Source organism: Oncorhynchus gorbuscha, linkage group LG17 (genome assembly GCF_021184085.1).
Source record: "Oncorhynchus gorbuscha isolate QuinsamMale2020 ecotype Even-year linkage group LG17, OgorEven_v1.0, whole genome shotgun sequence".
NCBI classification, from domain to species: domain Eukaryota; kingdom Metazoa; phylum Chordata; class Actinopteri; order Salmoniformes; family Salmonidae; genus Oncorhynchus; species Oncorhynchus gorbuscha.
In genome coordinates, this window is record NC_060189.1 from 19,099,132 (window position 1) to 19,114,170 (window position 15,039).

General features: G+C 45.3%; 1 protein-coding gene across 3 annotated transcripts in view; it reads right to left on the reverse strand.

Annotated features, from left to right (window-relative positions):
* Positions 1-6,858: 6,858 nt before the first annotated feature.
* LOC124001304 (SR-related and CTD-associated factor 8-like) overlaps positions 6,859-15,039 on the reverse strand; it is a 43,400-nt gene continuing 35,219 nt past the window's right edge. For all 3 annotated transcript variants that reach the window (XM_046307985.1, XM_046307987.1, XM_046307986.1), the window contains 3 exons: positions 11,507-11,563; positions 11,151-11,363; positions 6,859-10,987 (listed from right to left, as the gene is read on the reverse strand). In XM_046307985.1, the coding sequence (XP_046163941.1) occupies positions 8,880-10,987; positions 11,151-11,363; positions 11,507-11,563 (2,378 nt within the window). In that variant the 3' untranslated portion in view covers positions 6,859-8,879. The remainder of the gene's footprint in view (positions 10,988-11,150; positions 11,364-11,506; positions 11,564-15,039) is intronic.

Below are 15,039 nucleotides of genomic sequence, written 5' to 3' on the forward strand. Positions count from 1 at the left end.
TATAGAAATGTTGGCAAATTTCTTTAAAAAAAAAACTGATATCACATTTACATAAGTATTCAGACTCTTTTCTAAGAACTTTGTTGAAGCACCTTTGGCAGCAACTACATTCTCGAGTCTTCTTGGGTATGACGCTATAAGCTTGGCACACCTGTATTTGGGGAGTTTCTCCCATTCTTCTCTGCAGATCCTCTCAAGCTCTGTCAGATTGGATGGGGAGCATTGCTGCACAGCTATTTTCAGGTCTCTATAGAGATGTTAGATTGGGTTTAAGTCCGGGCTCTGGCTGGGCCACTCAAAGACATTCAGAAACTTGTCTTGAAGCCACACCTATGTTGTCTTGGCTGTGAGCTTAGGGTCGTTGTCCTGTTGGAAGGTGAACCTTCGCCCCAGTCAGAGGTCCTGAGGATCTCTCTGTACTTTGCTCCATTGCTCTTTCCCTCGATCCTGACTAGTTTCCCAGTCCCTGCCGCTGAAAAACATCCCAACACCATGCTTCACCGCAGGGATGGTGCCAAGTTTCCTCCAGACGTGACACTTGGCATTCAGGCCAAAGAGTTAAATTTTGGTTTCATCAGACCAGAGAATCTCGTTTCTCATGGTCTGAGAGTCCTTTGGGTGCCTTTTGGCAAACTCCAAGCGGGCTGTCATGTGCCTTTTACTGAGGAGTGTCTTCCGTCTGACCACTCTACCATAAAAGCCTGATTGGTGGAGTACTGCAGAGATGGTTGTCCTTCTAGAAGGTTCTCCTATCTCCACAGAGGAACTCTGGAGCTCTGTCAGAGTGACGATCGGGTTCTTGGTCACCTCACAGACCAAGGCCCTTTTCCCCCAATTGCTCAGTTTGGCCAGCTCTAGGAAGAATATTGGTGGATCAAAACTCCTTCCATTTAAGAATTATGGAGGCCACTGTGTTCTTGCGGACCTTCAATCCTGCAGACATTTTTTGGTACCCTACCCCAGATCTGTGCCTCAACACAATCCTGTCTTGGAGCTCTACGACAATTCCTTCGACCTCATGGCTTGGTTTTGCTCTGACGTGCACTGTCAACTGTGGGACCTTATATAGACAGGTGTGTGCCTTTCCAAATCCTGTCCAGTCAATTGAATTTAAAAACCTGTTTTCGCTTTGTCATTATGGGGTATTGTGTGTAGATTGATGAGGAAAAACAATTATTTAATAATATTCAGAATACGGCTGTAACGTAACAAAATGTGGAAAAAGTCAAGGGGTCTGAATACTTTCCGAATGTGAGTTTGTGTGGGAGTGTCAATGTAGTGTGTGTATATAGGGTCAGTGCAGATAGTTAGGGTACAATAGGCCATTAGCAGTCTTATGACCTGGGGGTAGAAGCTGTCTCGGAGCCTGTTGTTACAAGAGCGGACATGGCTTGGGTGGCTGGAGTCTTTAGCAATTTTTCGGGCCTTCCTCTGACACCGTCTGATAAAGAGGTCCTGGATGGCAGTGATGAACTGGGCTGTCCATAACAAGCGGTGATACAGCCAGTTAAGATGCTCTCGATGGTGCAGGTGTACAACTTTTTGATGATCCGAGGACTCATGACAAATCTTTTCAGCCTCTTGAGGGGGAAGTGGCCCTGCTGTCCCCTCTTCACGAATGTGCAGGTGTGTGTGGACCATGTTATGTCCATAGTGATGTGGACACCAAGGAACTTGAAGCTCTCAATGTGCTCTACTACAGCCCTGTCAATAAGGGTGTGCTCTCCCCTCTTTCTCCTTTACTCCACTATCAGCTCCTTGGTCTTACTAACTTTGAGGGAGAGGTTGTTGTCCTGGCAGCACACTGCTAAGTCTGACCTCATCCCTCTAGGCTGTCTCATCGTCATCAGTGATCAGGCCTACCCCTATCGTGACGTCAGCAAACTTGGTGTTGGAGTCGTGCGTGGCCACGCAGTGGTGTGTGAACAGGGAGTACAGGAGGGGGCTAAGCACACACCCCTGAGGGGCCAACCATGTTGAGGGTCAGCTTGGCAAAGGTGTTGTTGCCTACCCTCACCATTTGGGGCTGGCCCGTCAGGAAGTCCAGGATCCAGTTGCAGAGCGATGGGTTCAGTCCCAGGGTCCCTAGCTTTGTGATGAGCTTCGAGGGGACTATGGTGTTGAACGCTGAGCTGTAGTCTATGAACAGCAGTCTCACATAGCTGTTTATCCTCTTGTCCAGGTGGGAGAGGGCAGTGTGAAGTGCAATTGAGATTGCATCATCTGTGGATCTGTTGGGGCAGTATACGAATTGGAGTGGGTCCAGGATGTCTAGGAGGATGGTGTTGATATGTGGCATGACCAGCCTTTCAAAGCACTTCATAATTACAGATGTGAGTGCTACAGGGCGATAGTCATTTAGGCTGGTTACCTTGAGCTCTTGGGAACAGGTGGTCAGCTTGAAACATGTTGAGATTACAGAGTGGAACAAGGAAAATGTCAGAGAAGACACTCGCCAGCTATTCTGTGCATGCTTTGAGAATAAGCCCTGGTATTCCTTGTGATTGTTCACGTGTTTAAACGTTTTGCTTACACTGGCCACGATAATGCGGGATCACACAGTCACCGGAAAATAGGGCTTTCACGCAAGGCAGTGTTATATTCTTCAAAGCAACCATAAAAGGCATTTAGCTCGTTTAGGAGTTCTGCATCGCGGCCTGGTTTCCTTTTGCAATCTGTTATCATCTGCAAGCCCTGCCACATACAACGAGCGCCGGAGCCGGTGTAATAGGATTCCCCCTTCCGCTTATATTGCCTTTTTCATGTTTGATATGTCGGAGGTCGTAGCGGGTTTTTATTGTATGTGTTCATGTCCCTGTAAGTGGTAGCTCTAGTCTTTAGCCCAGCATGGACATTGCCTGTAATACATGGTTTTTGGTTTGGATACGTTCTTGAGAATTCCTTCTCACTTGAAGCAGCACACCAGTTATTTATGAAAAACACACTCCTCTATTCGACTACCCCATTGCCACCATCCAATCCTACTGCTGCATTGAGAATCCACTGAGTACTATGTGCATAGGGTCATCACCCAGTCACATTTAAAAAATACATAATATTGCAGCTTTTCAAGTCTCTCTGATAGGAGACTCTCAAAGAAGCTCATCCATCTTATTCTCGAGTGACTGGATATTTGCCAATAGAATGGAGGGGAGCGCCGTTCAGTTTGCTCTTCTCAATTTCACCAGGACTCCACCTCTTCTCTTGCATCTACGCCTGCAGCATTTTGGTAGCCCATGGAACTAAGGAATAAGGTCCCGTATGAACAGTGGAACAGTTGAATCAGAGTTAAAGTCGTATTTGAAGTCGAGATTAGTAACTGTCGATCTGATGTCCAGAGGTGCTTGGTGGTCATATGTGGTAATTTGATGAACTCAGTTGGTAGAGCATGGCGCTTGTAACGCCAGGGTAGTGGGTTCAATCCCCGGGACCACCCATACGTAGAATGTATGCACACATGACTGTAAGTCGCTTTGGATAAAAGCGTCTGCTAAATGGCATATATTATTATTATATTATTATATTATTCACTAAATAGCGAAGTTGGGTTGGAGCCAATGTTCCCTCTAAGCCGTCCGTGTTGTTCCCCGATACTGCCGCACGCAGAAATATAAGCCCACATAGGGAGATTGAACTTCACTCAACTTTCTACAGCAGTAGTCACCAACCGGTCGATTGGGATCTCCAAGGCATTCCTAGTCAATCGCCAAACATTTCTGTAAAAACAACAACGATAAAGCCTTCTGTTCTTTTTATTTATTTGTCTCGGGCTGTTGGAGGGAGGTGGACCCGATTCAGCTGCCCTGCGGGCCGGATAGGTGAACTGTTGCTATTTTGAACCACTTAAAGTGTCTGAAGGTACAAACTCTACCTTCCCAGCGGGCCTAGAGAGCAAATTAAGTGCACTATAGGCCTACCGCTGGCAAATGGGATGGCACAGATGACCGTGTCTGCAGTAACGTAGCAGGCATAAAAGACAGCTACAGCAAAGTTGATACTGTGACATTTCAAAACGTTTAAAACCAAATGTTTTGTAAATAGGCTGTCATTGTAAATAACAATTTGTTCTTAACTGACTTGCTTAGTTAAATAAAGGTTACATTTAAAACTAAATATATAATTTAAAATGTCTAGACACTGTCAACGAATACAGCAAAGAGATGCTGCTTTTATGAGTGAGTTCATGTTTAAGTTGTTACTCAGCACTGTCAACACTTTGTATTCAACACTTTTAGAAGCCCTAAAATGTGCGTTCTTCCTATTTCCACCCAGCGCTACAACAAGCACTGCAGCAGTAATGAACGAGTAGGCAAGTGGATCTATAGGCTAGCGTTTTTGTGATTATTAGCAGCTTAGGTGTTTTTTAATATCAAGGGAAATTTCACTTTCTCTGTTCGTAGGAGTAACAACATGAATTTGTGCATGAAGCAGAAATAATGCGGTGCGACTTGAGTTTCACCATCATCTGAAAGACAGTGTCCCTTTTTGGTCAGTGTCAGTGGAGGACAGGGAGAGTGGAGGGATGTTGAGAGGCGGTCAGTGTCAGTGGAGGACAGGGAGAGTGGAGGGATGTTGAGAGGCGGTCAGTGTCAGTGGAGGACAGGGAGAGTGGAGGGATGTTGAGAGACGGTCAGTGTCAGTGGAGGACAGGGAGAGCGGAGGGATGTTGAGAGGCGGTCAGTGTCAGTGGAGGACAGGGAGAGTGGAGGGATGTTGAGAGACGGTCAGTGTCAGTGGAGGACAGGGAGAGTGGAGGGATGTTGAGAGACGGTCAGTGTCAGTGGAGGACAGGGAGAGCGGAGGGATGTTGAGAGACGGTCAGTGTCAGTGGAGGACAGGGAGAGTGGAGGGATGTTGAGAGGCGGACCCTCAATCTGCTGCTCTCTCCCTCCGCTGAGACAGACCATCAGATACAGGCACCATCATCAGCACAGTAAAATAAAAATAAAAAGCTAAAGCAAATGATTTAAATGTCTGCTCACTCAGCTGTGCTTCACAAGTGATACAACAATGGGTCTATTAATGGTGTGATCATATAGCATACCTCAAATTTCTAAATATAATTTTTCAAAATAGCCCGAACAACAATGCATTGGCAGGGCAATTCAAGCAAAGCCAATATGCAGTGATAATGTATTGGGCTTACTGTACAAACCTTAATGCTACAGTACTGTTTTTAAATGAGTTAATGTTGCATAGGCTTAAGTAATGTAAAAAATAAAATAAAAAGTAAATAGTGGTAGATCTCTGTTCAAAAGATTTCCCTGTGAACACTATCAACGTTTCCCTTTACTGTGGCAATTGTGATCGAATCAACCCAATATTAGCCACTTTCAATGCAACATACCGAAACAAAACGAACTATGCAAGAGATTTTTTTACTCCGCATCGGAGTAGGATTCTATTGCATTGACACGTCTGCTAAATGACTTAAATGTAAATGTACTCTGCATTTACATTTAAGCTGCAGTAGGCCTATATGCAAATAGACAACTGCCATATATGGATCTGTGCATTTTACTTTGAACTGGACTGTGCTTACAGCATGAGTGCTCGTGAGTAGATGTGCTTGTTGTGAAATCAAAGCTAGAGCTGCATGCAGCCACATGTGCACATTTTGTTAATATCCTTTGCTAGTTAGTGAGTGAGTTATTAGCCCAGTTATAGATCATTTGTAGTCAGCAATAGGGGAGTGATTGCTTCCTATAAGAGTATACTAGACATCTTTGAAAAGCGAGTCAGGTAAAGAGCTTTTTCTTTTATATTAAAGGGGCAGTGTTGTATTTTGAGACAGGCTTGAATAAGCTAAGTAGCCAATAGACGGTAGAATCATGTCTGATTATTTTTAATAATGATATGGGAATAATGCATTTTACTTTGTAAAGTGGTTTCCTGCATCAAACACACACTAATTGGATAAACAGGTTAATGTCAAACCGTGCAAGTTTTTTTCTGAAGTCTCATGGAATGTGGACTACGTTGAACACCACACGTTGTCTGTTACCATAGGGGCGGCAGGTAGCCTTGTGGTTAGAGCATTGGACTAGTAACCGAAAGGTTGCCAGATCTAATCCACGAGCTGACAAGGTAAAAAATATGTTGTCCTGCCCCTGAACAAGGCAGTTAACCCACTGTTCGTAGACCAGCATTGAAAATAACAATTTGTTCTTAACTGACTTGCCTAGTTAAAGGAAGAAAAAAAAATTATATATATATATAAATTGATAGAACAGCTATTTCCACATCGAAATGTTTTTGATGGTAGGCCACTTTGGTAGGCCTACATTATGATCAAATAGCCACAGTAGTTGGCCTCTTGGCCTCTGTTGAAACTGTAACTTAAAGCAGGTACAGCCTCAGTGTTCACAGTAAAGGAGCGCTAGAAGTTGCACAGAATTTTCACAAAGTGCCAGCACACCTGAACATTGGAACTCTTCTTGGTTTGGAACCCCTTCTCCGTTGGCGCCATCATTATTATACCCCCACTCCCACCCCCATCCCTCGCAGTCTCTATCCCTCCCAGTCTTCCTTCTGCTCTGCATGCATATGTCTACTGCCAACACCAGATAGCTAGATTATGCATATCTTCAGATCACTCAGGAATCATTCTCTGCCATGTCAATATAAAACTTTCTGCATTATGTACTGTAGCTAGTGTTATGTACTGACCTATCACTCACACTGCAACAGTCTGAGTGATAGGTCAGTATTGTCTCACTGCTAAAACATGACAGTACTGAGACACCTTTATTGATGTAGGTGTGATGTAGATCAGGGCTACCTAACTGGCGGCCAAGTTTTGTATTTATTTTTTATTGTTGAACATACAAAAACGGTAAAAACACCAGCAAATCAGCTCCAAGTGATTTTAATTTTGAAGATATGTTCCACAGTATTCCCACACATAATAGAGGTATATGTGATTGTATACAAATGTAAACAACGTTAGAAATTATTATGTTTTCAGTCAAATATATCTGTTTGGGCTTCTTGCAGTCAATTTGCAGTCTACAAAATTATTTGCAATTATGTTCCAGCCTCCCTGACCATCTGTTCAAGAAGAAAAAAAATCCCCTCTGCTGAATCTAGTTCATGATCCCTGATGTAAACAGTGTGGAATTTACCTTTGTATATTTCTGCCAAGTTTTATACGATACGGAATAAAAGTCAAACTCTTGGTAATGTCCTTGATTGGGCCTTTTGAATTTAAAATGCCAGCCATGAAAACATGTGGAATGCCTTCTGTGTTCTAACTGTGCAGCCTGATCTATAGTACAGAGGCTAAACCAGGGGGTGTAATGGTGTGTGGAACAAGGATCCTGGTCCCTAATCTACCCAGATTAGGATTTATGACAATAAGGGAAAAAATGCTGATTTACCTTCAACTTTATTCAACTTCACAACTCTTATAACATTTGCTTCTCTGAGAGAACTTCAGACTATTGAACCTGTCCTGGTAGTATAGTGTCTCAACAGAAATGCACTGAAGAAGTATGAAGTGAACAAGACAAAGGAGAATAAATGGCTACAGGCCGGCATGCACACAACGATGGAGTAAACAGACTGGTTGGTTCCCCGTATACATAGGCTAAATGGTGTATAGGCTGCTCAGCTATGATCACACAGACAAAGGAGATCATTGTCTGTGTTGTCAGCTTGCTAGATAGACTGCTGTCTCTCTGAGGGGTTGTACAGCCTCAGGGAAACCAAAGCAGCACATTGAGCATAGTGTGGTGTATTTGGTGACATTATGCTGAACAATAATCAAATCAAGAAGGCACAATCCGATCCCAAAGTCACCCACCAAACAGAAGTATAGGGAAGTACAGAGTGCGCAGAAGCTAACATAACAAATTAAACCCATGGTCGCAAACAACAAATTTAAGAGCGGTTTAGATAGAATAGATTGATGTCAAAGTACAGGCACTTTAACATCCTGCCTGACTTAATGGGGTACGACAACATCAAGTCAATGGTCTAACTACTGTAGTGACACAGCTGTTTGTATGTGACACCACCGCAAAAAGATTATAGACTGTGTGTAAAACATTATTCCACTGGTCCTGGGTCAGAAAATACAGTCCTAAAGCATTTGTCAACAAACAAAGCATGTTTATTTCAAACTAAAACAGAATGCACCCAACATCCACCATCCTTAAAAAAAAAAATACATATATATATATATATATATTTATATATATATATATTTTTTTATATATATATATATTTTTTTATCTCTCTGGCTTACTTTGTCCTTTGAATCACTGCATTATGATGAACAAATCACAGACATTTCGTTTGGGGATAACACAGGTAAATGTTTTTAATCTTTTAGGATGTTCCTTTTTAGAAGCAACTGTACGGTTCTTACTGTATGTAGGCTATATTCTGCTTATAGAACAGAAGCATATAGGACACCACAAAGGCATTCATTTAAAACTTTGCTGCAGCATATTTTAAAGAAGAGAAAAAAACAGGCCAGTGACTGCAGTTTTCAAGTATTCCCTCATCTGGATTCAATTCAGTGGAAACAGCCAGGATCCGTACACTCTTCCATAGGAAGGTCAAAGCTCTTTTTCTCATTTACAATTCAAACATTTTGGCAAGCAATTTTCATTAAAATTCACCAAGCTTTAAATCGTGGGGTGGCATTACAACTTTAAAAAAAGAAAGAAATAAAATATTGAAAAACATAATCACCTACCATTTAATCAGCTAGCGAGCCATCTATTGAAGTACACCGTTATGTGAGAAATAAAATCAGTTGTTAGGTCATCAGACAATATTATGCAAATTACTACCCAGGGTCCCGTGGGTGGCTGACATGAGTACAGAGAAGAGACAACTTTACAAAATGATCTTTACCTACTGAGTGATGATTATGTCCCCTCAGTGTCAGTTTGCTCTACCACTGGCTGTTTCTCAGCTTCCTCCATCGGCTCACTCAGTCCATTGTCCTTAGGGGAGGAGGAGGCATGCTGTGGTGGTTGCTGCACGTCCAGGGGTTCCGGCAGGCATTGGGGTTCCTCAGAGCGGTGTGTGAGGACAAGTGACATTGAGAGTGGGGCTGGAGTGGGGGAGAGGGTAGGGGTGGGAGCCCGTTCAGGTGTGGGCTCAGCCACTACGTCAGTGTCCATCCTCAACCCCGTCCCATAGACCAACTGAGATGGAGGTTCCTCTATGGGTTCAGGCTCTTCCATGGGTTCTTCCTGGAGTTTCTCTGGCTCTTCCTGGGTGTCAGTGATCTCCTGGTGTGGCGACGGGGCCTGGGGTGGCAACTGTGCCGGTGGTGGGGACAGGGCCTGGGGGGGCGACTGTGCAGGTGGTGGGGACAGGGCCTGGGGAGGTGTTTGAGCCTGTGGTGGGGACAGGGCCTGTGGTGGGAGCTGTGCCCATGGCGGAGACTGGGCCTGGGGAGGGGACGGCAATTGGGCCTGAGGGGAAACCAGGTTTTGGGGTGATGATTGGTTCTGAGGAGAGGATTGGGTCTGGGGTGAGGACTCAGACTTAGGGGAAGCATGGGTCTGGGTAGAGGACTGGGACTCTGTCTGGGGCTCAGGCCCGGGGAGGGCTTCATTCTTGGCCTGAGTTGGAGACTGGGATGGGGCTTGAAGGAACTTGGTTGGGACTTGAGATGTTGACCGAGTTAGGAGGATTGGAGTTTGAAGCAGACCCGGTTTAGGTAGGAATCCAGGTTTAGGTTGAAGCCTGGACTGTAGTTGCAGCAGGGCCTGAGATTTGCCTTGGGTCAGGGAGAGGGTTGGGGTCAGGGCAGGAGTAGGAAGTAGGGGTTGTGGTAGAGGGAGAAGAGGTGTCCAGCCTCCACGCTTGTTACGGTCCCGCTCACGTTCTCTCTCCCGATCCCTCTCCCTCTCCTTTTCACGCTCTCTCTCCCGGTCGCACTCTTGCTCTCGTTCACGGTTGCCACGCTCACGGCCATGGTCCCTTTCTCTCTCCCGGTCCCTCTCTCTCTCCCTCTCCCGGTCTTTCTCGCGGCTATCTCTCTCACGGCGGTTGCCGTTCATCTCCTTCCTTAAGTCAAATTCCCTGTCGTCCCTCTCCCGTTGCTGCCTGTCCCAAGCGCGCCGGCGCTCATCCAAGTCCTGTGGCATGTCAGCATCAGCGAACGGGGCTGCAGCTCCACCACGACTCCACGCCGGGCCCCCTCCAACACCCCCGCCACCAGGACCACCAGCACCTACTCCTCCTGCCCCAGCGCGGTTCTGGTTCTCAAATCGGTTGTGAAAGTTCTGCCCCTGGTTGGAGACAGGGCGCTCCTCCTGGAAGCCCTTGGAGATCCCGGCTGGTGAGCCCCGCATGTCACGCTCATCAAAGTCCCCTCTAGGTGGCCCCCAGCGACTCTGGGTCTGGGGGGTGAAGCCGGCGAGGGCCTGAAGCCGCCCTACCACGCTGTCTCTAGCTGGCTCCCTTACTGGGGTCTGCAGCAGGGCAGGTCTGCCTCCTCCTCCGCCCATACCCCCACCACCAGCACCCCCACCACCAGCTCCCCCACCACGTCCACCTCCACCCATGGACTCTCTGTGCTCCAGGGGAGGTGTCCTCAGCAGGCCTGTGCTCTGCTTCTCCTGGGGCGGGGGGAAGCGGTAGTCTTGGTCCCTCCCCTGCTGGCTCTCGTTTGCCCGAGAGGAAGGCTGGTCTTCAGCCTTAGACATGTTTTCATTTGGGGGGTTGGGACCCCGGTTGAAGGCCCCTTCGGCCCTGTTGAAGTGGTCCATCTGGGAGGCCGCTCTGGCGCGGGCCTGTGCATGGAGGGACGCATCCAGGATACTCTGTTGGGTCAGGCCCTGCTGCATCAGGAGGGGGAAGCGGGCCCCGGCTCCCTGGAGCATACTAGGCCGGAGGTCCAGCGGCATTAGCCCAGGCATCCTCTGGCCAGGCAGGCCCTGCTGTTGTAGGGGGTGGGTGAGGGAGGCTGAGGGGTGCATCCCCAGAAGACCCATACGACGACTCATTGCATTTTGCATACCTAGAGAGAAAAGGAACACAAAAAGTTATTTAATGGCAAAAAACAGGTATCAGCAGCAAAGTCTTGAGAAAGTGAGACATTTTTCAAAAGATTTCGAAATGGGTCATTAAGAACAGACAAAAGAATGACAAAGCTTTCACCTGAACCCTAGATTATAATTTACCTTGCAGTACTAACTCTGCAGCAGCGTCCATGCCATCAGCAGATTGGCCCGTCTTGTCATTGGCTCCTTGCTGCGTCTGGACTCCAGGTTGAAGCGGGTTGAAGACCCCTTGTCCAGGGATGGCAGAGGGCATGAAGCTTCCTGGGACAGTGGCTCCGTACGGGGAGTCCTTCATGCTGTCCTGAGCCTGCGACATGGAGGGCTGCACCAGAGCTGCAGAAGAGGAACAGAACAAACCATCTATCAGATTTGTCTATTTTAAATAAAGCATATCACATAACATTTTAATATTATCTGGCAATATTTACTCAAAAAGTAATGCAACATCATGGTTTCTATAGACATGCTATACTTACATATAGGAGCTGAGCCCATGCCTGCTTGCTGAGGAACACCTGCTGCCTGCATGAAACCTACAGGGGGGAGATACAACACACCATTATCATTACTTTAACAATAAATCTCTATTTAGGCCATTCAAACTTCCTTTACTGTTAAACGGATGCCCTGCTTCACGTTTCTCCCCTTTATCTCCCCCTCTTCGTTTCTCGCCAATTTATGCAGTGCTTTGTTCATATAATGCACTGTCCACTTTCCCTTGAGGATTTCCCAAGCTGATGCGCGAGAATCAAAGACCAAACTGCCTCAGATCACTCACTTGTCATGTTTGGGCCTTGGATTGGACAGTGGTACACACTGTGGAGATGTTTCATTTCTCTCGCATGCCAGCGTAGCTGAGGCCAGCGCAAATTCCTAGTATTTATGTGTCCAGGATAAACGTGGTGTGGCATCCCTCGTTATAAACAGTCGGTTAAATTCACGGTTAATGCATCATATTCTGACCTATTAGAAGCAATTAATACCTGAAACAACAACGTCATCATGGAACAAAACAACTGGCCAGAGATTAGAGCCCTGTGTCACGTAAAAATCTTCCCAGCGTGAAATACTTCCCAATCGTTCTGATTGTTACGTCATGTAAAAATTCTCAGTATGAAAATGTTCCCAGTTCAATAATTGCACGTGCGCCTCTTTATGTGGATGGCTGAGCTCGTATTTCTCTCACACTCTACCGTAGCGCTCAAGTCTTTGCAATTGCCAAAAATCTCTCCTCACACCATCCAGTGGTGTAAAAAGTACTTAATTGTCATACTTGAATAAAAAGTAAAGATACCTTAATAGAAAATGACTCAAGTCAAAGTCACCCATTAAAATACTAGTTGAGTAAAAGTCTAAAAGTATTTGGTTTTAAATAAACTTAAGTATTAAAAGTAAATGGAATTGCTACTAAAAATAATAATTTCAAATTCCTTATATTATTCCTTATATTATATATTTTTTCAATTTACGGATAGCCAGGGGCACTCTCCAACACTCATACATAATTTACAAACAAAGCATTTGCGTTAAGTGAGTCCTCCAGATCAGACGAAGTAGGGATCACAAGGGATGTTCTCTTGATTAGTGTGTGAATTGGACAATTTTCCAGTCAAAATGTAACGAGTACTTTTGGGTGTCAGGAAAAATGTATGTGTAAAAAGTACATTATTGTCTTTAGGAACATAGTGAAGTAAAAGTTGCCAAAAATATAAATAGTAAAGTATAGACACTCCAAAAAACAACTTAAGTATTTAAAAAAAACTTAAAGTACTTTAACACCACTGACATCAACCCTCAGCACTTAAGACGCGCAGGTCTGGGTGTTTATATACTGACCTCACGCATCAACAAGCTTCTGAATTGGTTAGTATCAATACTCATGGCCACCATTGACTGGCAAATGTGTGAAGCAAATGCACATGCCCACAGAACAGTTTTTCGAGGTCGAGGAAGGGTGTGAGAGAAACATCTGCACGAGCTCAGCCATCCACACATAAAGAGATGAGCTCAGCCATCCACACATAAAGAGATGAGCTCAGCCATCCACACATAAAGAGAAGTATTAAGGAATACCTAGGATAGGTTAAGAATACCTAGGATAGGTTAAGTAATCCCTCTCACCCCACCCCCCCTAAGTTTTAGATGCACTATTGTTAAGTGACTGTCCCACTGGATGTCATAAGGTGAATGCACCAATTTGTAAGTCGCTCTGGATAAGAGCGTCTGCTAAATGACTTAAATGTAATGTAAATGTAGATGAGCTCAGCCATCCACACATAAAGAGATGAGCTCAGCCATTCACACATAAAGAGATGAGCTCAGCCATCCACACATAAAGAGATGAGCTCAGCCATCCACACATAACGAGATGAGCTCAGCCATCCACACATAAAGAGATGAGCTCAGCCATCCACACATAAAGAGATGAGCTCAGCCATTCACACATAAAGAGATGAGCTCAGCCATCCACACATAAAGAGATGAGCTCAGCCATCCACACATAAAGAGATGAGCTCAGCCATCCACATATAAAGAGATGAGCTCAGCCATCCACACATAAAGAGATGAGCTCAGCCATTCACACATAAAGAGATGAGCTCAGCCATCCACACATAAAGAGATGAGCTCAGCCATCCACACATAAAGAGATGAGCTCAGCCATCCACACAAAGAGATGAGCTCAGCCATCCACATATAAAGAGATGAGCTCAGCCATCCACACATAAAGAGATGAGCTCAGCCATCCACATATAAAGAGATGAGCTCAGCCATCCACACATAGAGATGAGCTCAGCCATCCACATATAAAGAGATGAGCTCAGCCATCCACACATAAAGAGATGAGCTCAGCCACCCACATTTAAAGAGATGAGCTCAGCCATCCACACATACAGAGATGAGCTCAGCCATCCACATATAAAGAGATGAGCTCAGCCATCCACACATAAAGAGATGAGCTCAGCCACCCACACATAAAGAGATGAGCTCAGCCATCCACACATAAAGAGATGAGCTCAGCCATTCACACATAAAGAGATGAGCTCAGCCATCCACACATAAAGAGATGAGCTCAGCCATCCACACATAAAGAGATGAGCTCAGCCATCCACACAAAGAGATGAGCTCAGCCATCCACACATAAAGAGATGAGCTCAGCCATCCACATATAAAGAGATGAGCTCAGCCATCCACACATAAAGAGATGAGCTCAGCCATCCACATATAAAGAGATGAGCTCAGCCATCCACACATAGAGATGAGCTCAGCCATCCACATATAAAGAGATGAGCTCAGCCATCCACACATACAGAGATGAGCTCAGCCATCCACATATAAAGAGATGAGCTCAGCCACCCACATATAAAGAGATGAGCTCAGCCACCCATATGAAGAGACGCACGTGCAATTAACGAACTGGGAACATTTTCACGCTGGGAGAAATTTTACAGCATGACGTCACAATCAGAACGATTGGGAACTATTTCACGCTGGGAAGAGCTTTACATGACACCCTGCATGGGCATGAATTTTAAGGCCCTACCCTACCTAGGCCTGATTGCTTCTGCCAAATTTAAGGCCCTGCCTGAAATCCAAAATAACTTCCTCCATTAGTAAATCCATTAGCTGCTCCTCTCTGTCGGTCACTCACTCCCTGCGTGCAGCTTGTTCTGCATGCGCTCTGCTCATGGTGCTCTGAGTCTGTGTAACCATAGCAATGGCTCCGCTTGGGCTGCTCTGCTCAATGAAGAGACATAAGAGCAGTTAGCTGTTAGCTACTTTTCGTCATTCTAAACATTATTGTCGGTGAAATAATGTATCCTGTCTCATATTTGACGAGATTGAAGCACTTCTGACAATGTTATGATCTTAGCCAGATATGACTGCACTGAGCAGCAGAGCACTAGCAAATGTGGGGGTTTCTATATATTTTTTTAGCTCGCTCACAATCTGTTCAATAGACCCTACTTTTTTTGTGCAATACTCTTTACTGGCAGACTGCTGTGTCTTA